This window comes from Dama dama, chromosome 5 (assembly GCF_033118175.1).
Source record: "Dama dama isolate Ldn47 chromosome 5, ASM3311817v1, whole genome shotgun sequence".
In the NCBI taxonomy this organism is placed as follows: Eukaryota; Metazoa; Chordata; class Mammalia; order Artiodactyla; family Cervidae; genus Dama; species Dama dama.
In genome coordinates this window covers 97,357,997-97,380,841 of record NC_083685.1, presented here as the reverse complement: position 1 = coordinate 97,380,841, position 22,845 = coordinate 97,357,997, and the positions used below count along the sequence as shown (strand labels likewise).

Here is a 22,845-nt window from a genome sequence, read left to right as displayed (position 1 = left end):
CAGCCCCGGGTGGAGAACCTGTCATGAGAAAGACTGACCAGTTGGGAGCAGGAACACGAGGCAACTCCCCAGGCCAGGCTAGAACCCGGAGTTCTGGTTCAAAGGGAGCCTGAGAAAACGAGACCCCAAGAAACAGTTTTTCTGAATGCCAAGTAAAGAAACACAAGGTGAGGAGAGCCAGAGAGAAAAAGAAAACATCTTGATTCTAAGAAAAAGTTTGGTGGTGGTGGTGGTGGTGTAGTCTCTAAGTTGTGTCTGGTTCTTGCAACCACATGGACTGTAGCCCTCTAGGCTCCTGTGTCCATGGGATTTCCCAGGCAAGAATACTGGAGTGGGTTGCCATTTCCTCCTCCAGAAGAGAAAGTTTACACACAATGAAAGACCAGGAGGGATTCCTGGACTGAGGGAGGGAAAGTTACTTAAGAGTTCGGAGGACCCAGGACTAGAAGCTAGAACATCTGCATCCAGAGAGAAAACCTGGACCATGTAAAAACTCTAGAAAAAAAATACAATCCACAGGCTTAAAGTACAAGCAGAAGGGCTCAAAACCTCCCCGCTCCAGGAGTGAGAAGCGGTAACACACAGGATGTCCAGGTATGTCATACTGGGTATGTGTCTGCACAGCCCGAAGGTAGTGGTCCTTCCAAGCGTGACAGCAAGAGATGCAGCCTTGTAGGTCCTCCTTGCTAGATATGACGTAGCCCTCAAAGATGCGGTCCAGGGAGATGGCATGACAGCACAGGCGAATGATCTCATTGCTCATCTGCAGGAGGAGTCCCGGCAATTTCAGTCTGCAGCCTTAGTTGCACCGACTCTCTCTTGGAGCCCCCAAGACCACACCTCAGGTCTCAGGCTCCTACTTCTTGATACCCACAGCTCCTCTCGTCCCTGGTCCTCCACTGCTGGTGCCGCAGCACCTCTGGGTTCCACCTCATTTGCCCGCCTCATTGCCAGCCAGTGCTCAGCTCAGCGCCCTTTCCCCACTCTTTGTCCCTCCCCCAATGAAATGTGCCGGGTTCTGCTCCTCAAAAGCCAGGGTTCCTTCCTCTATCTGCCTCTCGCTCATGGCAAGGTCCGTCTTTGGCAATGAGAAAGGGCAGGTCTCCCCTCCTGCACAACTCGGCCTGGGGGTCAGTCCTCCCTGGCCCCTCCCTGTGCTCCATCAACACCTCTCCACAAAGTCCCCCTCTTCCCACCCGGGCTTCATCCATCGGGAAGCAAAGTGTCCAGTCCAGGTCCCAACTCTGAGCCTCACTAAAGCAGATGATGCAGGTAAAGGGCCTGTGGTCTCTGTCCGACCCGAACAGCATTGCTCACTACCTTTTCACCATAGATCTACCCAGTGAATTCCACCTTCTCCAGAAATCTGTGTGCTACCAACATGGCCACCCCCTCACCACCCTCTGTCCCACCCTCTGCAGACACACACCTTCCGGAAGAGGGAAGTCAGTCTCTCCCGAGTATTGTAGTGGGGAGAGTTGACCCAGATGATACGGATGAGGCTGATCAGCCTCGGGAGTTTACTAGAGATGTCCTTCGGCCGCATGAATGCCAGTTCCTGGTAAGGCTCCTTCAGGATCGACAAGAAAGTCAGGTTTGACTGTGCTTGACGAGAGCCATCCTGGCAGTAAAGAGAAATCAGGAGAAGACTTAGCCCCTAGAAACACAGGTTCAAAGCGAGTGCTTCTGGTCCTCCTCGAATTCCAACTGACCTGCCTTTCCCAGGAAGTGTCCCCAGTTAATGCTACCTAGACCCCATCACCCCAGGTCTCTGCAACCCTTTGGGACCACAGTGTGTACATGTCTACTTTTCCTCACTGACTAGTTTCTAACTCAGGTTTCGTGTCTATTCCTCTAGCTTTTCCCCTTGAACTCAGAACTCTGCACCAAGGAGACGCTCAAGAGCTATTGATCAACTGACCGGACATCACTTGCATTCATCCCACCTTGTGGCTTCCACCATAGCGCCGCCCCCCCCCCCCCCCGCCCCCGTCACTACCTTGTTCTCAACGAGAATTTTAGACTTCTCCATCTGACTGTGGCTCAATTCCCCTTAACACGTGTGGGTGCATGCGTAATCGTGTCCAATTCCATGCAACTCCATGGGCTGTAACCCACCAGGCTCCCCTATCCATGGAATTTTTCAGGCAAGAATGCTGGAGTGGGTTGCCATTTCCTACCCCAGGGGATGGTCCCAATCCAGGAATCAAACCCGTGTCTCTGGCATCTCCTGCACTGGCCGGTGAATTCTTTACCACTAGCGCCACCTGGGAAGCCCCAAACTCCCTTCGGTTCAGTTCAGTTCAGTCGCTCAGTCATGTCCAACTCCTTGCAACCCCATGGACTGCAGCACACCAAGGCCTCCATGAATACCAGTTTCAAATTCCTGCTAGGAAGAGATGACTTCTCTCTCTGTATTCTACAGATATCTCTGAATCTCTATGTGTCGCAACACTAATATAATCAGCTTGTCACATTATATAAAATTTAATTTTAAAAAAATTTGATTTTTGACTATGCTGGATCTTTGTTGCTGCACGGGCTTTTCTCTAGATTAGGCAAGCAGGGGCTGCTCTCTAGTTGTGGCACACTGGTTCTCAGTGCAGTGACTTCTCTTGTTGCGGAGGACAGACTCTAGGGCGCGGAGGCTTCAGTAGTTGTGGCTCCCAGGCTCTAGAGCACAGGCTCAACAGTCGTGATACATGAACTCAGTTGCTCCATGGCATGTGGGATCTTACTGGATCAGGGATCGAACCCACATCTCTTGTATTGGCAAACGGATTCTTTATCACTGAGCCACCAAGTTGAAGTGAAAGTCACTCAGTCGTGTTCAACTCTTTGCAACCCCATGGACTATACAGTTCATGGAATTCTCCAGGCCAGAATACTGGAGTGGGTAGCCTTTCCCTTCTACAAGTGATCTGCCCAACCCAGGGATCGAACCCAGTTCTCCCGCATTGCAAGCAGATTCTTTACCAGCTGAGCCACAAGGGAAGCCCCTGAGCCACCAAGGAAGTCCTCAAATATAAATTTTTAAAGTGTTTCTTTTGCAGCTCTCTTTGCTGAACTGAATGGGTTCGCCTTTGACCCCAGGCCAAACAGTCATCTCTTTTGTGTTAGCCTTCCTTCTCAGCTGGATGGTAGGGGTTGGGCTCCTACAGGGCACTCAACATAGTACATTTGGTAAGTAACTAGATGTCTCCCTAGTTAAACTATAAGCTCCTTGAGGCCTTGTGTTCTACTACTTTTATACCCTCCCACAAGTCCAAGTCCAAGCACTGGGTGCGTCTATCTCTGGGTTTGGTGAATATGTTGACTCTCTTTTCTTAGTGCCTTACATCGTCCCCATCACTGGGCACTTTCTGCCAAGTCTGCATCCTTCGATCCACTCACAAACCTGAATCTGCTGGGCCAGCTTCATGAAGGGCGCCAGATAGGATGACTTGGCAAGACGCAGGATGGACTCTATGTGCTTCACTCCTGGCTTCACCAGCTGTTTGCTGATGCCAGACAGATCCATGCATCGGTTGCGCCAAAACTCAATCTCTTCCAAAGGACCTAAGTTTTCTCCTGTCTCCACTGACTCCTGGGCACTGAGCACCTCCTTTATCTGCCGTGTCCAGTGGATCATGGAGGCTGCCGGGGAGAGGACAAAACATCTTGCATTTTCTTGCAGCACTCCCCACTTTCATCTTTCCCTCCACCCCCAACAGAGTCCTCCTAACCCACCTCCTTTCCCAGCCTCTGGGCTGTCCCTCCCTACTCCTCCCCCTCAGGAGCCCGACACAGGAGCAACACCAGCCACTCACTCTCTAGTCGCTGCACCAGCTCTTTGTCTTTAACCACCACCTCAGGCTTCATGTTCATGGCCTCTGTGGGGATGTAGAGGACGGTGTGCCCCTCCAGCTTGTACCGAGTGTCTGAGGAAACGAAAGAACCAGGAGAGTTCACAGAGGGTGAAGGGTTTATGCCACCCTGGTTCCTATCATGGCTGATGACCCGAGGCCCAGGAGCTATGTGCATGTCAGGAAAGCAGGCAGGAGAACCTAGGACTCATGCTTTTTTGACATCAGGAAAATGAGAGAAGGCAAGAGGGAAAACCTCGTTGAGATGTCACAAGAGACTGCCATAAAATGAGGTCTGAGAGCAATACAATGCCCTCGACACTCTCTTTCAGGACACAAGCACTCCCCTGCTGCCCCCACACTACCTCCAGCATCCCTAACCCCACATGTACTCTTGGAAATTTCCAACTCTGAGCAAGTCTGGCCAACTGTTGGACCACAGAAAACTGTATCCGGATTAGAAGGCACACTGTGGACCCTGTTTCACTCATTCAGCAAACGCATTCCAAGCACCTACTCTGTGCCAAGCAACTCAGGTACTCAGGATCAATCTCCCACCTGCCTCACTCACTCTACTCTTGGTGGGGACTGGGGAGAAAGCAGGCCCCTTGGCCATTCCACTCACCTGTCAGGCAGGCCAAGAACCGGTGCAGGTGAGAAGCAAAATGATTTCGAATGCTCTCGGGCCAGGTTGTGTTTTTAAAGATCTGAGGGGCAAAGACGCCATTGAGCAGCCGAAGCAGGGCTGGGATGTAGGCACCCCGCACTGTCCCAAACTGTACCGTCTCCTCAAAGTTCTCTGGAGTGATGGGGACCGGGGCTTGGCGAATGAAGTAGACAATCTGGTTCTGGGTCTGCATTGAAGACAGTAGAGCAGAGTTCAGTGTCCAGGCCCAGCCATGCTACCCAAGGGAATCTGAGGCTCCAGTTATGAAACCCTGGTCGCATATCCTGATCCTTTTCCAAATATAAGAAACACGAGATGTTTCCTGTTCTTGTCAGGGACACAACAGTTTCTGTATCCAGAGGGCTGGGGAGGAAATGCAGAGAGCACTCCTTGAGGGTAAAGACTATGTATTCTCTCCAGAACCTAACAGTGACTGGGACATACTAGATGCTCCATAAATGACAGATGGATGGATAAATGGAATGAAAAGGATACAGGAAAAGCAGAAAGGAGATGAACCAAAAGTAAGAGACAGTTGTCTAAGGTTTTTCATTTCATTTGCATAACTTTTCTCAATTTTTTTCTTGACCATGATGCATGTGGGTTCTTAGTTCACTGACTAGGGATCAAACTTGTGCCTTCTGTATTGGAAGTTTGGAGTCTTAACCACTGGACTTCCAGGGAAGTCCCTCCCCTAATTTTTCATTTATCCTGCAGTTTTGTTTATGCTGAGTTTTTATTGTTGTTTACATGCAAAAATGTATAACTTTTATGTTGTTAAAACTTCTTAGTTTCAGACTTCTACATGGTTAGAAAAGTCATTCTTACTCTAAGAACAGTTTCACTGTTTTTTTCTTTAATGCTTTTGTAACTACTCTTTATAATTTATTTAACTTTAAAAACTGAAAATAAAGTGCAAAGAAGAAATTCATAATCATTCATCTTCCCATTACCCGGAATTAAATTTTGGCATTTTGTATTTATTTTTTAAAAAGATTAACAACTAAACAAAAGATTAACAACTATTATTTTTTGTTAAAATTATGTTAATTATAAATATATGAAACAATGCAGGAAAGTACATAGATAAAAATTTGAATGTCATTAAAACTCTACCATGTAGACATTAATCATTATCATTACAGAAAATATTATTCTAGACATCCCTTGTAGATATATATACAGAAAAATAAAAATTATTTCAAAATAGGATCATGCTATTGCTTTAGGATAATGCTATTTTTAATTAAAAGTATTGAATTTAATGGAATAAAAAGACATTGATGAATTATTGTTGAGCTCCAAATAAATGTTTCTCTAGCTATAAGAGAGATTTCTTCCTAAAAGACCCCTTTCTAAGGTTATAAGAAAGATTATGAAAAATATTAAGAGGTTAGGTTTCTCCGGGATTCCCTGGTGGTCCAGTGGTTAGAACTTAGCCTTGCCATTGCTATTGGCCCAGGTTCAACCCCTGGTCGGGCAACTAAGATCCTGCAAGCCAAGTAGCTGAAAAATAAAAGTTAGTTTTCTCATTACCTTTCAATTTTAACTTCAACTGACTCACTGCTTTGAAAGGTAGGAACACGGGCATGCATCCTCACACTTTCTCTCATTTTCTTACCACTTCCCAATTTTTGTTATACTATTATTTTGACATGCCCTTCATCTAGATCCACTAATTGTTAACATTTTGCCACATGTGTGCATGACTGCACTCTCTTCTCTCTCCATCTCTGTTTCTCATCCTCTATCTCTCTGCTGAGCCCTTTCAGAGCTAGTAGCAGACATTATAAAACTACACCCTTACATACTTCAGCATATGGCTCCTAAAAGCGAGGATATTCACCAACATTCCCCAAACTGTAATTATCACACTCAGAAAATTGAACTTCATTTAATACTTTACATAATACACAGTTCATATTCAAATTTTCCCAGTGATCCAAATAATGTCATTTACAGCTGCTTTCTTCCCACCCAGGACCCAATTCAGATCACACAAGGTTTCTTTCTTTCATGACAGTGATATTTCTAATACTCCGGACCAGTAGCTTTTCAAAACATCCCTTAATTTTTATTTATCGGATTATTTCCTCATTATTAGATGCAAGTTAAATATTCTTGGCAGGAATACCACATAGGTGATGTTTCCAAAGAATTAATTTTCCTGAATGTAAGCAGCTTAACTAAGACATGTGTTGACATTAAACATTGTGTAACAAATTTTTGTGGAATAAAGTCTGTCCTTTCAGTTCCCCCATTCAGTTCCTTCAGCAGTTCAGGGAAATTCTCTGTATTCTATTTTAAAATTTATATTTTGTTTCATTAGCTGGCTCTAACCTATGTTAGATTACCTGTGTCTGTCTTTCATATCTATCAACTTCTAATTGTATTGTCATTGGCTTTTTTCTTCTCCCTACACTGTAATTATCTCAAGCCTCTCTTCTATGTCCATTCATATTTTCAGCAACAGTTATTCAGTCCCTTGCTGTTTCTAACCTACTAGCTTTAACATGTAAACATGCTGCTTTATTTATTTCAAAAATCTGCAATCGCTCTTTTATTTCATTCTCACATTTTATTGTTTCGTCGCTCAGGTTTTTAAAAAATTAAATTCTTATTAAGTCGTATTAAAACATGATGCTGGTGTGAAAAACTGCCTTCTGTTCAGTAACATGTGCATGCTTTGTTCTGCTCTTTCTCCCTTGATGTAGTATGCTTGCAGTTGCCCTGCAATTTCTTTTCACTTCCCTCATGCTTGCTCCGCTCTCTGAATTCATTCCTTCTGCTTTCAAGTACTGTGGGTGACTTCCTGATGTCCCACTGTGAAAGCCCAGTTTGATTTCCCCATTGAAGTTAAAGTGAAATGATTGGGTATTTTACGTTCCGTTCACTTTTCTCTAGACTAAGATAATAGCGTGAGGGGATGGGCAGGTAGTTAAGACCAATTTAAAACAGTGTAAAATCTTTGTTAAAATGCCTAGGCTCTTTCTCTCTTTTCAGATTTTGTTAAATACTCTGAGGTTCACTCCATTTCACTGCTGGTGGTGGTGAGGAGGGGTGTCCACCATTCCTGCAGGGAGAATGGTTTCCTTAAATCAGTGCATAGACCTTTCATTGGTGCCCACTTTCAAAGTTTATTAGATCAGATTTTGCTTCTTTCCTAGTTTGTTTACTCTTGGGTGCTTTTTTTGTTTGTTTGTTTGTTTTTCTGGCTTTACTTTTTGCTACTGTTCCAAGAATTCAAAAGAAATAATTTCTTAAGGAAGTTTTTCAACTGTCCATCTAGACCTAGGAGAATACAATTAAATCCGTGATCTATTTAAAATTTATTTATTTTGGGCTGTGCTGGGTCTTCATTGCTGCGAGGGTTTTTCTCTACTTGTGGCGAGCAGGGGCTACTCTCTCGCTGTGGTGCGTTGGCGTCTCATCGCGCTGACTTCTCTTGTTGCGGAGCACTGGCTCTACACACAGCACAGGCTCAGTAGTTGTGGCGCCCGGGCTTACTTGCTCCCTGGCACGTGGGATCTTCCCGGACCAGGGATCAAACCGTGTCTCCTGCGTTGGCAGGCAGATTCTTTACCACTGAGCCGCTGGGGAAGCCCTAGAATATATTTTGGCATGCTAAAAAGACTTTTCTCAGCTTTGCCAAACCATAATTGACAAATGAAAATTGTGTTTATGGTGTACACCTTGCTGTTTTGTGGCTTCCTGGCAACTCAGTTGGTAAAGAATCTGCTTGCAATGTGGGAGACCTGGGTTCGATCCCTGGGTTGGGAAGACCCCCTGGAGGAGGGCATGGCAACCCACTCCAGTATTCTTGCCTGGAGAATCCCCATAGACAGAGGAGCCTGGTGGGCTACAGTCCATGGGGTTGCAAAGAGTCAGACATGACTGAGCCACTTTCACTTTCCTTGCTGTTTTGATATAAATGTGCACTGTGAAATGATCACTACAATCAAGCTAATTAACATATCTATTATTCCACATGGTTACCATTCTCCTTTCTTTTTGTAGTGAGAACACTTAAGATCTACCCTTTAGCAAATTATACAGTAATATTAACTATGTTACCACACTGTATATTAGATCTCCAGAACTTATTAACCTTGCATAAACGAAATTTTGTATCATTTCCCCCCCCCCAGTCTTACTGAAATATAATTGACCTATAACATTGTATTAGTTTAAGGTATACAATGTAATGCTTTGATATGTATATCTATTGCAAAAATGATTACCACAATAAGTCCAGCTAACATTTATCAGCTTACATAGTTACAATTTTTTTCTTATCAGAACTTTTAAAATCTACTCCCTTCAGTTCAGTTCAGTTCAGTCACTCAGCTGTGTCCGACTCTTTGCGGCCCCATGAATCGCAGCACACCAGGCCTCCCTGTCCATTACCAACTCCCGGAGTTTACTCAAACTCATGCCCATCGAGTCAGTGATGCCATCCAACCATCTCATCCTCTGTCGTCCCCTTCTCCTCCTGCCCCCAATTCCTCCCAGCATCAGGGTGTTTTCCAATGAGTCAACTCTTCGCATGAGGTGGCCAAAGTATTGGAGTTTCAGCTTCAGCATCAGTCCTTTCAATGAACACCCAGGACTGATCTCCTTTAGGATGGACTGGTTGGATCTCCTTGCAGTCCAAGGGACTCTCAAGAGACTTCTCCAACACCATAGTTCAACAGCATCAGTTTTTTGGCACTCAGCTTTCTACTCCCTTAGCAACTTTCAAATATATAGTCCACTGTTGTTAATTAGAATCACCATGCTGTACTGTACATCGCATCCCCAGAACTTATAACTGGAAGTTTGTACCTTCTGGCCAACCTCACCCATTTTCTGTACTCCCTCACTCCCAACTCTGGCAACTACCAATCAATCCTCTTTTTCCCTCCTCTGGTTCTCAATCTGTCCCATTCTCTGTTCCTATGAGGTTTTTTTTTTTTTTTTTCCCAGATTTCACATATAAGTGAGATCATGCAGTATTTGTCTTTCTCTGTATTATAGCACTAAGCTATAATACTCTCCAAGGCCACCTATGTCGTTGCAAATGGCAAGATATTTTTTCTCATTGCTGAATAATATTCCATTGTGTGTATATGTATGGTATGTGTGCATATATATATATATATATATATATATATATATATACACACACACCACATTTTCTTTATCCACTCATCCAATGATGGACACCTAAGCTGATTCCGTATCTTAGCTATTATAAATAGTGCTATAATGTACATGGGGGTGCCGATATTTCTTCAAGAGTGATTTCATTTCCTCTGGATACATACCCAAAAATGGAATTGCTAGATCATATGGTAGTTCTATTTTTTTTTTTTTTGAGGAACCTCCATATTGTTTTCCACAATGACTGCACCAATTTACATTCCCAGTGCACAAGGGTTCCCTTTTCTCCACACCGTCATCAATATTTGTTATCTCTTGTCTTTTTGACAACAGCCATTCTAACAGGCATGAGGTGATACCTCATTGTGGTTTTGGTTTGACTTTCTCTGATTAGTGACACTGAGGTACCTGTTGGCCATTTGTATATCTTCTTTGGAAAAATGTCTTTTCAATTCTTTTTTTTTTTTTTTGTCTTTTCAATTCTTCTGCACATTTTAAAATCAGATTGTTTCTCACTATTAAATTGTATGAGTTCTTTATGTGTATTTTGGACATGTATTCATATCTTATCAGACATAGGATTTGCAAATATCTCCTCCCATTCATAGACTGACTTTTCATTTTGTTGATAATTTTCCTTTGCTGTGCAAGAAGCTTCTTAGTTAGATATGGTCCGACTTGTTTACTTTTTCTTTCGTTGCCTTTGTTGTAGTGACAGAAATTTGTACCCTTTGATCAACAGCTCCCTATTTCCCTCTTGCCCCAGCTAACTACATTTTTTAAATGGAAAACCTCTGTTTTCCATGTTTCCCAATTCTATTCATGGGATAATCCATCTTTCCCCGCAGACTTTAAATGCCTTTTTTGTAGAAAATGCTTGCCTATATATTTAATTTCTTTCTGCTTCTTTGCTGTTGCTTATATAATACATATTCCTGCCCCAGTCTATTTTCAGTTCAGCTCAGTCGAGTCCAACTCTTTGCAACCGCATGAACCACAGCACACCAGGCCTCCCTATCCATCACCAACTGCCAGTCTACCCAAACCCATGTCCATTGAGTCGGTGATGCCATCCAACCATCTCATCCTCTGTAGTCCCCTTCTCCTCCTGACCCCAATCCTTCCCAGCATCAGGGTCTTTTCAAATGAGTGAGCTCTTCGCATCAGGTGGCCAAAGTGTTGGAGTTTCAGCTTCAACATCAGTCCTTCCAGGAACACCCAGGACTGATCTTTAGGATGGACTGGTTGGATCTTCTTGCTGCCCAAGGGACTCTCAAGAGTCTTCTCCAACACCACACTTCAAAAGCATCAATTCTTCAGCTCTCAGCTTTCTTTATAGTCCAACTCTCACATCCATACATGACTACTGGAAAAACCATAGCCTTGATGAGATGGACCTTTGTTTTAATTACTCTTATTTATTTTTGGCTTCGCTAGGTCTTCCTTGCTACACCCAGGCTTTCTCTAGTTGTGGTGAGTGGAGGCTACTCTCTAGTTGCTCAGTGTTCGGGCTTCTTATTGCAGTGGCTTCTCTCACTGCAGATCGTGGGCTCTAGGATGCTCACACTTCAGTAGTTGTGGCACATGGGCTCTGCAGTTACAGCTCGTGAGCTCAGAATTTGTGGTTCCCGGGCTCTAGAACACAGGCTCAGTAGTTGTGGCACACGGGCTTAGTTGCCCCAGGTATGTAGAATCTTTCCAGACCAAGGACTGAATCCATGTCCCCTGCATTGGCAGGCAGATTCTTAACCATTGGGCCACCAGGCCAATCCTAATTATTTTAATTTAATAAAAGATTTTCATTCACAGGTCTCTCTCCTTCATCACTTTCCTTCTTCACCTTTTTTTTTTTTTTTTTTTTTTTTTCAGGATATACTTTTAAAAAATCCTTAAAAAAAATCCTTTACACTAGCAATCCAGGGACTGTGGTACTTTGATTGGAGTTGTAATAAAATGGTACATTTATTTGGATGGAACGATCTTCATAATATTAAGATTCCCACTCAGAAACAGGATAGGGCTCATCATTTATTTAAATCTTCTTTTGTGGCCTGCAACAAAGTTGTTTTCCTTCATATACATTCTAAATTTTTGGCATATTTTTGATACTTTTCTGAATGAAATTTTTTTGTGTGATGCTTTACAGTCAATTATTGCCAATATACAGGAAAAAGAGATAGCCTGTTTTGGGCTTTGCTTAATATGGAAGCTTTACAAATTGTGTCATTGTGCAGGACCATGCTAATCTTCATTATAGTTTCAATTTTTGTATGTGGACCAATAAAAGCCAAGCAATAGCCTTTTTCTTTTCCAAAATTTTATTTCCCCAAATTTCAAACATACAGAAGCACTAAAAGAATTTTACAATAACCTGTACACCCACCACCCATATTCTACCACTAACTTTACTATACATCTGTCTTTTAATTGTTTTCCTACCTGTGGGTTACCTTTCACTAATGTATCCTCCGCACTGTTGAAATAGTTACCTATCTAACCCATGAAAGTCTTTAATAGTTCCCTCTGGAATAAAGCCAAATTCTTTAGCATAACATTCAAGGTCCTTCAGAGGCAGACACCAACCCACCTTTTTAGAATCATTTCCCCCAACTCCTCGTTTCTTTGCACATAAAGTGTTCTTTACCTGGATGCTCTTACTCAGCCTCGATGAAACCCTACTTACCCTTCATCCCCAACTCAAATATCTCCTCCATCACCAGGCTTGCCAGCATTCCAGGGACTACATTAGTTGCTCCCACAAGACTCTTATAAAGCTTTGTCCAGGCATCATAATATATATTGTAAATATTTTTTATATGTCTGTCTTCCCCACCGGACCATGAGATCATCAAAAGCAAAACCCTGCCTCATTTCTCTCTGTATTCTGCTGCCAAGCAGGGTGTCCGACACACCGTGAGACTCAACAGACCTTGGGCGTGGGAGATTAGATATAGATAACTAGGGTCTGAGGAACCCTCAGCTCCCTGGGGAGAACACCGTGGGGTCTGGATGGTGGAGTACGCACCTGCACAGGCATTCCCAGGTCTAGCTTCAGCCCCATATAAGGGTCGATGAAGATGGTGAGGATGGGCTCTGAAGGGTCCTGGGCAAAGTGTTCCAGAACAGCGCTGTGCTCCTCTGTCCATGTGGCGTCCGCCAGTCCTGTCAGCACAGCTCGGGACAGGAAGAGGGGCTTCTGCGGAATGAGAGCAGAGGGCCAGAGCAGGCAGTCAGTGGAGGTCACTTGCCCTTCCCCTGCCACGTGTGGGAGTCATGGGGAGTGAGAGGAGGCAGGTAGGTTTGGAAGAAAAAGCTGAGGACCAACTGACTGATAGGTTCCAAGCTTTCGAAGAAACAAGACAATAAGATCCTCTTCCTTCTATGAGTAATAATAGAATGGATCATAGAGGAAGACTAAGGGATAGTATCTTTCTGAGATATTTCATTTACTCCTGTGGTTGTAAAAATGTCTTATCAAGCAACCTTCAACCTCAGAGTAAAACTAAATTAAGGGAACATGTAGGATATTAGCCTCAGTCAAACAATTAGGGGCAAGAGGATGACAAGCTGGAAAAAGAATAAAGGCAGAGGAGCAGTTTTTACATGATGTGGCCTCCACTGAGTACTGGAATAAGTTTGCCACACTGGGCAAAAGTTGACTGGCCCAGCAGTGAGGAAAAAAAGAAAAAGGGAGGGGAAAAGGCAAAACTGGAAAACAACAAAGGACAAATCAATTGGATGGAAAATAAGTCATAAGTGGTGGCTAGAAAAAGCACAGCATTATTTAGAACAGTACTAAATAAATTAAGAAAACTAGAGGATATGAAGACCTAGCTCAGTGAACTGGAGAAGTCAGCCTGTCCTCCCAGTACTCCTATAAGATGAGAAGCAATCCCTTTTGCTTACAGTTTCCAGGTCAAGAAAATTTAACCACTGATCCAAAATCTTTCAAATATAAAGACATGCATAAAAGAACTTTTCCGGTGGTCCAGTGACTAAGACTCTGTGATCTCAATGCAGGGGGCCAGGGTTCAATCCCTAGTCAGGGAACTAGATCCCACATGGTGCAACTAAAGATCCCAAGTGCCACAACTAAGATCCGGCACAGCCAAATAAATACATAAATATATATTATATATATATATATTTTTTTAATTTACAATAGCTAGGACATGGAAGCAAGCTAGATGTCCATTGGCAGATGAATGGATAAGAAAGCTGTGGTACATATACACAATGGAATATTACTCAGCTATTAAAAAGAATGTATTTGAATCAGTTCTAATGATGTGGATGAAACTGGAGCCTATTATCCAGAGTGAAGTAAGTCAGAAAAAAAACACCAATACAGTATATTAACACATATATATGGAATTTAGAAAGATGGTAACAATGACCCTTATGCAAGACAACAAAAGAGACACAGATATAAATAACAGACTTTTGGATTCTGGGGGAGAAGGCGAGGGTGGGATGATTTAAGAGAATAGCATTGAAACATGTATATTACCATATGTGAAATAGATCACCAGTCCAAGTTTAATGCATGAAACAGGGCACTCAAAGCTGATGCACTGGGACAACCCTGAGGGATGGGATGGGGAGGGAGGGGGGAGGGGGGTTCAGGATGGGGGACACATGTACACCCATGGCTGATTCATGTCAGTGTATGGCAAAACCACCACAATATTATAAAGTAATTACCCTCCAACTAAAATTATTTAATGAATTTTTTAAAAAGACATGTATGAAGATTCAGTGAAAAGAACACTAAGGGAACTCTGTGGGAGAATGTGAGGGTGGGATATTTCAAAAGAACAGCATGTATACTATCTATGGTGAAACAGATCACCAGCCCAGGTGGGATGCATGAGACAAGTGCTCCGGCCTGGTGCACTGGGAAGACCCAGAGGAATCGGGTGGAGAGGGAGGTGGGAGGGGGGATCGGGATTGGGAATACATGTAAATCCATGGCTGATTCATATCAATGTATGACAAAACCCACTGAAATGTTGTGAAGTAATTAGCCTCCAACTAATAAAAAAAAAAAAAATTTGATCCCAAAATGTAAAAAATAAAAAAATAAAAAAAAAACACTAAGGATATGAATAAACATATCACGCTATTAAAAAGAAAAAAAGAAAAAAGAGAGAAAAAAAATTTAAAAAAAGAGAGAAAATGAAAATGTGGAAAAATATTCAATTTCACTTGAAATTAAAGAAATACAAATAAACACAGCAAAAGTATATCATGTATTGCCTATAATTACAAAAAAAGGGAAAAAAAAAAGCCTGCTAAACTGCTAACACCCAGTCTTGGAAAGGGTTTGTTGCTAGTATAAGGGCAAAAAATGCAGTTTGTTTGAAAAATTGTTTGGCATTATGTATTAAAGGTGTTATAAATGTTCTTTACTCTTTGATTCAGAAACTCCATAACCAGGAATCTAATTTTAGGAAATATTAAGTATTTCAAAATGTGTTAGTTTTATTTATAAAATTCATCACAGTACTATGAAAGCAAAAAAAAAAAAATCATAAATGGAAAAATGTCCAAGAGTAAGGATTTAACTATGGTACATATACCTTATCAAGCACTGTGTGAACATTTAAAATGGTGCTTACAGAGAATTCCCTGGCAATCCAATGGTTAGGGGGCTTCCCAGGTGGCGTTCGTGGTAAAGAACCCACCTGCCAATGTGGGCTTGATCTTTGGGTGGGGAAGATCCTCTGGCGGAGGATATGGTAACCCACTCCAGTATTCTTGCCTGGAGAATCCCATGGATAAAGGAGCCTGGCAGGTTACAGTCCATAGGGTCACAAAGAGTCGGACAGAACTGAAGTGACATAGCATACATGCCAGTGGTTAGGACTCAGCATTTTCACTTCCCCAAGACCAGGCCCAATCTCTGGTTGAGAACTAAGATCACACAAACCTTGAGGCACAGCCCCCAAAAACAGGCATCTTGTGATTTATGTATTCGTGATAAAAAATAACAGCATCCCAATTTTTTTTTAAGGTCCTTTTTTAAGGAGCTTAGTTCCCCTTACGTTGGGAGCACAGAGTTTTAACCACTGTAATTCCAGGGAAATCCTCTGTAATTTTTTTTTAAGAATGTAATAACATGAAGAATGATGAAATGTTCTGTAAAAAAGCCTAATTTAAAAAGTATAATGTGCAGTATAGTTAAGATTGTTAGAAAACAAAATAACTCTCAAATCTACCGAAATAAAGGACATATACCCAATTATTAACTTTGAATGTGTTTAGTCATAACTTTCATTTTCCCTTTCTTTGTTTTACTTTTCTATTCCTTCCAGTTTTTTTCTTTAATGAGTAGTTGTTACTTTGCTCTCCCTTTCTAGAAAGTTCAAGGTCACTATTCTTCTAACCCAGGTTAGACGGTGTCCCCAGGCTCTGATGCAGCTTGAAAATAAAGGTGTAGGGGTCATGGAGTGTCAATTTCTGAAAGCATTTCAAGTGGCTTCTGTAAACTTTTCAGCCAAAGGAGAGCACTGGAGGACAGGAAGAAAGAGGATGTCTTAGAAATTAGGACAGTGGCTGCCCAGCTTGTTCAACTTGTCCAGATGTTCACCCATTCGACAGATTAAGCTTGTCACATTTTGACCCAAGATGGAGAGACAAGGAAGGGCCTGCTAAGAGTCCTGTCCCCTCCTGAAAGCTCTCTTCTTCTGGAGGAGTAGAGAGCACAGATAACTCTGTCCTTTACTCAGTGTACTGGGTTTGCAGTGAGCAGACTACCAGTTTCTGCTGGTAGAAAGAAAACATATCAAGTGACAGAATGAAGAGAATTCCTCAAACACCATTCTGCAACTGATCCTTTGATTCACCAATTGCTGGTGAGGAATACTTGTTTCAACAACAACCCAAACTTACCACATCCACCTCACGCTCCTCTAATTCTTCTCTCTGTATTTCAGGTTCCACCAATATTGGCTCTGGGAAGAAAATTCAAAAATGAAAGCATTCCTTTAAAAATTAAATATAGAGTCACCATATGATCCAGTAATTCTAGGTATATACCCAACAGAACTGGAAGCAGGGACTCAAACAGATATTTGTATGCCCATGTTCACAGCACTGCTATTCACAAGAGTCAAAAAGCAGAAACAACCCAAGCGTCCACCAACGATGCATGGATAAACACACTGCAGTGGAATATTAATCAGCCATGAAAAAGAATGAGGGTCTGCTACAATATGACAACATGGATGAAAATGTAACAATAAGTGAAAGAAGCCAGTCACAAAAGACAGTATTTCATATGATTCCACTTATATAAAATGTCCACAACAGGCAAATTCAAAGACACAGAAAGTAACAGGGTAAGGGAGGAAAGGGGAATGCAGAGTGACTGCTAAGAGGCTAAGCTCCCATGCAACACAGAGGTAAAGATATAGTGGCCATTGGGGTGCCAATTTCTCAAGATACATGAAGTGGCTTTTGGTGTAGGGGTTAAAATGCTCTAAAATTAGGGACTTCCCTGGTGGTCCAGTGGTTAAGACTCCCAATGCAGGGGGCCCCCACTGAATCCCTGGTTGGGGAAATAGATCCCACATGCTATAACTCACACACGGTAACTAAAGATCTCCAATCCTGAAACTAAGACTCGATGCAGACAAACAAATAAATAATTTTTTTTAATATTCTAAAATTAGATAGTGGAGATGGTTGCATAGGCCGGTGAATACAGCAAAAATCACTGAATTATATACTTTAAAATATGAATTTTTAAACAATATTTATTGATTGATTTATACATTTATTTAGTCTGCATTAGGTCTTAGTTGTGGCACTTGCCTGGCAGCATATGGGATCTTAGCTCTCCGACCAGGGATCAAAGCCATGTCCCTGCATTGGAAGGTGGTCTCTTAACTACTGGACCACCAGGGAAGTCCCAAAAGCATGAACTTTATAGTAAGTGGATTATATCTTAATTTTCTTTTAAAAAGCTCGCAGGGGTGCAAAAGGAGACAGGGGAATGAAGGCAGTCAGTATTAAGGTTATTCTAGCCACTCAGCTTCTGGCCTGCCATCCCTCCCCTAGCCTCATCCCACATTGAGAAGTTGAGACCCTCAGAAACTGGCCCCTCTCCAAGCACCCCCACCCCCACTCTGGATGCCATAAAAGTCAAGGGGGTGTTCCTCTCCCTCATGATATGTTGTTTGCACAGAAGACTGGGGCAAAACAGGTGGGTTTCCCATCGCCTGTGGGCTGAAAGGAGGAAGGAACAGATGAGATGGAACCAAAAGACCTTGGGGAACAGGACACTCAGACAACAGGACACTCAGATTTCCAGAAAGAAAACCTAAGAGGGGAGTAAGGCACAGAGGTTGGGGAAGGAAATCATGAGAAAGATGGAACAGCTGACTCTAGGAGCTCAGGAGTGAGAGGGATGTGTGACTGAGACAGCCAAGGCCCTTTGAGAAAGCCAAGGGCATCCAAGGTTGCAGACAAGAACCAGGCAGACAGAACGAGACTGAGACCATCTCAAGAGTAAACAGTTTTCGTCTTCTATAGTACAATTTATATAAAGTCTAAACCACGCAATATGATACTAATATGCGACGGTCATGGATACATGCAGTAAATTTAAAAAACAAGCTTGAGAATGACAAACACCACTCAAGAGAGCGGCGACCTTTGGAGAAGGTGAGACGGGCTTGGGGGGCAGCGGACAGAGGGATTCACTTGTTGCTACCATGATTAATTTACACATTGGGCAATGGGTACATGGGTGTTCATTATCTTGTTCTCTATGCTTTTTCTTATTTGCCTGAAATACAGGTCTACAATCCCTTGTCCCAAACTCTTAGGATCACATATATCTCAGCATTTAGACTTGTAATATAGCATGGTATGTGAGACCCCCACCCACCTCCCGGGGGCTCTAGAGCAGCACCCCACTTTTCACATTAGTATTCCCGCAGTATAACAGGAAAATTTATACTAAGTGGCTTAAATAGACTATAAATACCTCAAGTCAGTTTAGGTTATATTTTACCACCAAATAAATTTGGATGCCAAACTCTGGGGGGGAAAAAAAACTTTTAGTTCTCAGGGCTTTTTAAAATTACCGATATGAGATTATGAACCTGTGCTTCTACTTCTTTTCTTAGTGGAAATAGCTATCAATTAGAACTTCAAAAGGGTGTCTGCCGTTTAACCTGCCATCCTTCGCCCAGAAGTGTTTTAGGCCTGGTCATAGTCTGTTCAGGCTACTATTACAAAATATCACAGTCTGTTGTCGCTGTTCAGTCACTAAGTCACATCCAACTCTTTGGGACCCCAGGGACTGTAGCCCAAGAGGTACCTCTGTCCTCCTCTATCTCTGGGAATTTGCTCAAGTTCATGTCCACTGAGTTGGTGATGCTATCTAGCCATCTCATCCTCTGTCACCCCCTTCTCCTTTTGCCTTCAATCTTTCCCAGCATCAGGGTCTCTTCCAGTGAGTCAGCTCTTTGCATGAGGTAGCCAAAGTACTGGAGCTTCAGCTTCAGCATCAATCCTTCCAATGAATATTCAGGGTTGATTTCCTTTTAGGACTGTCTGGTTTATAATCTCCTTACAGTCCAAGGGACTCTAAAGAGCCTCTTCCAGCACAATTCAAAATCATCAATTCTTCCACACTCAGCCTTCTTTATGGCCCACCTCTCAACATCCGTACATAACTACTGGAAAAACCATAGCTTTGACTATATGGACCTTTGTCAAAGTGATGTCTTCACTTTTTAATACACTGTCTAGGTTTGTCATAGCTTTTCTTCCAAGAAGCATCTTATAATTTCATGGCTGCAGTCACTGTCTGCAGTGATTTTGGAGCACAAGAAAACAAAGTTTGTCACTGCTTCCTCTTTCCCCCCTTACTTCTAAGCAGCAGACATTTATTTCTCAAAGTTCTGGAGGCTGAGGTCCGAGTTCAGGGTGCCAGCAAGGCTGTGTGAGAGCCCTCTTCTGAGTCACAGACCTCTCTATGTATCCTCACACAGTGGAAGTGAACACAGACTCTCTCCGGGTCTCTGCTTATAAGGCATGAATCCCACTCATGATAGGTCCCTCATGATTTAAGCACCACCCAAAGGCCCCACCTAGTAACACCATCATATTGGGCATTAAAATTATAATATATGAATTTGGGCAGGGAGACACACAAACATTCAGACCATAGTAGGTCCCCTCTGCCTCCAGTAGGACAAGCTCCAATCCCTCCCAACCCCAAAGACTACAAGGATTAATATTCATTTCAGGGCTGCCTTGGAAATCCAAGTCTTCTCTGAACCTCTATCAGATGTCAGCTAGAAAGTGCCACATCAAACAATTAAAAGGCTTGGAGCTAAAGAGACTTAGAGATCCTCGGTGTTTGGGTTTAATGCTTTCATTTAGAAGTTCCTGCCATTCCCAACCCAGAGGATTCTCCAAATTGAACCTCACTGCCTTCCTTCTTCCCTCTGGCTGCTTCTGGTACCCAGCTTCTAGAAGCCACTTTAAACAACTTTTAAGAACTCAAAAGAAACAAAAAATTGTAGGCTTCTAATGTCTAGATCCCAGGGCAAGGCTCTTTGTACCCTGGACCTTTCTCCCATGCCCACGCTTAATCTCTCACCTTTTACTATTAAAAGGAGATTCTATTTCTCTCCATCTTGACAGGCTGCAAGGAGTATAGGAAACCCTAGGTAGAAGGGCTGGGCTATCTGTAGCTCAGTCATAGCTACACTGGCCAGCGCTCTAAGGGACAGCCCAGGGACAGCACCTTTCAACCCTAATGGCCTCAGCTCACCCACCATGGAGGAATCCTCCCAAATCAAAGCCACAAGAGGCAGACTCTTTAAACTCTTTTCTTCCTCAATCTAGACATCAGGCTTCTTTTCCTGTGGCCTTGAACCGGAACACCCTTAGTCTACCAAGACCCTGCCAAACTGAGGGCGGAGACACAACAACCTTAAACAGATGGGAAAAAGATTCAGTCGGGCTTAGGATTCAAAGGATGGCAAAGCAGGCTGAGTCTCCATGGTGATGGGCTTAATGAGAGGAAAACACTATTTGTTTTGCCACCCAGGGTGAAAAAGGAAGAGATCAAACCCTCTTCACTGGTGTAGGAGCAACCAGGAACACTTGAAATAAGAAGGAAGAGGCTAGGATAGATTTGTTGGTGAGCTCTGGGTGCACTGGGGAGAAATTTTAAGACTGAAAGAACAAGTATAAGGCTGGCCAGGAGGGAAAACCCCAAACAAGGGAAATAGCAGCGGCCTGAAATTCAACTAAACCCCTTTCTTCTTACCCAGAAGAAACAGAACCTGCTCCCCAGCCCTAAAACTCTCTTCAAATACAAACATTCTGCCTGCACGTCTCTCTCCAGCAGGTACCCACCAGGCTCCTCCTTGACGATCTCGGGCTCCGCCTGGACCTCGCTGCTGGCTGGCAAGGTGATCTCCTCGACCTGTGCGTCCAGAGCAGACTGGGCAGCTCGCCGGCGGGCGCTTCCCCGGCTAGTCACTTTCCGCTTCTTGTCAGCCTTGCTGGACATTGTGTAGGCAAAACCTGCAGATACACGGAAGCTGGGGGTCCACAGCCAGCTCTACCGCCAAACTTCAGTCGTTTCCCTGGGATACCCCCACTTTCTTCAGGGCCTTGGGTTAAAAATCAGTCCCTCAAGACATTAGGAATAAATGGAAGCTAAAGATGAAGGCACAGGGAATTCCCTGGAATCCCAGTGGTTAGGACTCTGTACGTCCACTGCAGGGGGCATGGGTTCCATCCCTAGTTAGGGAACTAAGATCCCGCCTGCCCCGAGGTATGGCCAAGAAATAAAAATAATCAAAATGATGGTATGGCAGACACCCACTAATGAGGATGTAGGAACCCCTATCTCTGCCCAGAGGTGTGAGAACATAGATAATTAAGAAAAGATCTACCAGGCTGAGGTGTGGCTTCACACACCCTCAATCACTCAGGGCCATGGTGAGTGAGCAAGGGCCCAGGGAAGGGAAGACTGTCCTCAGGTTCCTTTTTTCCACACTGTCACCGTGTCAAGTCACTAAGCAACCAAGATGATTTTCCTATGTATCTCCTTTCCTCCCAAGTTCCCTGCTGGAAGGAGGGGGCAAAAAATGTCCCTCCTACCCACACTAAAATCTGTGACCTCCTTAAACAAGGAAAAATCAGTAATTGCAATGTGTCTCTTTAGCTTTCCATTCCTGAGTGGTAGGAACCCTGTTCTGATGTACTGAAAGGTCTGTTAGCCTAGCTGGCTGAGTTACTCTGTGCTGACCAATTAATGAAGACTGCTGCTACTGCTGCTAAGTCGCGTCAGTCATGTCCGACTCTGTGTGACCCCACAGACGGCAGCCCACCAGGCTCCGCCGTCCCTGGGATTCTCCAGGCAAGAACACTGGAGTGGGTTGCCATTTCCTTCTCCAATGCATGAAAGTGAAAAGTGAAAGTGAAGTTGCTCGGTCATGTCCGACTCAGCGACCCCATGGACTGCAGCCTACCAGGCTCCTCCGTCCATGGGATTTTCCAGGCAAGAGTACTGGAGTGGGTTGCCAGTGCCTTCTCCGTAATGAAGACTAAGATCATTCAATTTCGGATGCCCTGAAAACACACTGGAAAAATGAAGGACAAAAGTCATCCAACACTGAACTTGGAATTGTGTCTGGGGGAGGAAGAAACGGGGCGATGAGGAAGGCCCCAGGAATGTCTCTCTCAGAAAAGTGGGATGGTGGGAAGCAGGGCATCTCTGGCGGGCACCCAGGACAATGTCTGACGGCTGGGCAGTCCCTCTTCACTCAGCTCCAGTCTAACAGCCACTTGTGGCTTTTCTTCCTCCTCCCCACAGGCTGCCACAGGCATTGATCGTTATGAGTCTCAGACTTGAAGGATTTGTACTTTGCTCCAAGGAAAATCGTTCTATTTGGCCAACACATCAACAGAGCCAACTACAGCGGTGCGGCTTCTGCCACAGGTCTCCAGAGAAGCGTCAGGCTGTGCTTCCCTGCCAGCGGCGGGAGCTTCAGGAACATTCCGCCGGCCAGGCTGGGAGCCCCCTCCCTTAGGGGCTCACCCCCGGATCCCACACCGTGGCCCAAGGAGGCGCTTTCTACTAGACTCGCTCTATTTCTCAGTAAAGAAGGCAGCGGGCCGGCCACCTCCTCCAACCACCAGTGGCTACCAGTG

At 43.7% G+C, this 22,845-nt stretch overlaps 1 protein-coding gene across 1 annotated transcript in view; it reads right to left on the bottom strand.

The window, feature by feature from the left end:
* Positions 1-22,845, bottom strand: part of DNAH2 (dynein axonemal heavy chain 2) — a 104,526-nt gene that overhangs the window by 81,350 nt on the left and 331 nt on the right. Inside the window, exons 2-8 of the mRNA XM_061143387.1 lie at positions 21,040-21,210; positions 16,549-16,610; positions 12,680-12,850; positions 4,471-4,699; positions 3,810-3,920; positions 3,398-3,636; positions 1,430-1,621 (exon numbers count right to left, since the gene is read on the bottom strand). Coding sequence (XP_060999370.1) covers positions 1,430-1,621; positions 3,398-3,636; positions 3,810-3,920; positions 4,471-4,699; positions 12,680-12,850; positions 16,549-16,610; positions 21,040-21,196 — 1,161 coding nt within the window. The 5' untranslated portion in view covers positions 21,197-21,210. The remainder of the gene's footprint in view (positions 1-1,429; positions 1,622-3,397; positions 3,637-3,809; positions 3,921-4,470; positions 4,700-12,679; positions 12,851-16,548; positions 16,611-21,039; positions 21,211-22,845) is intronic.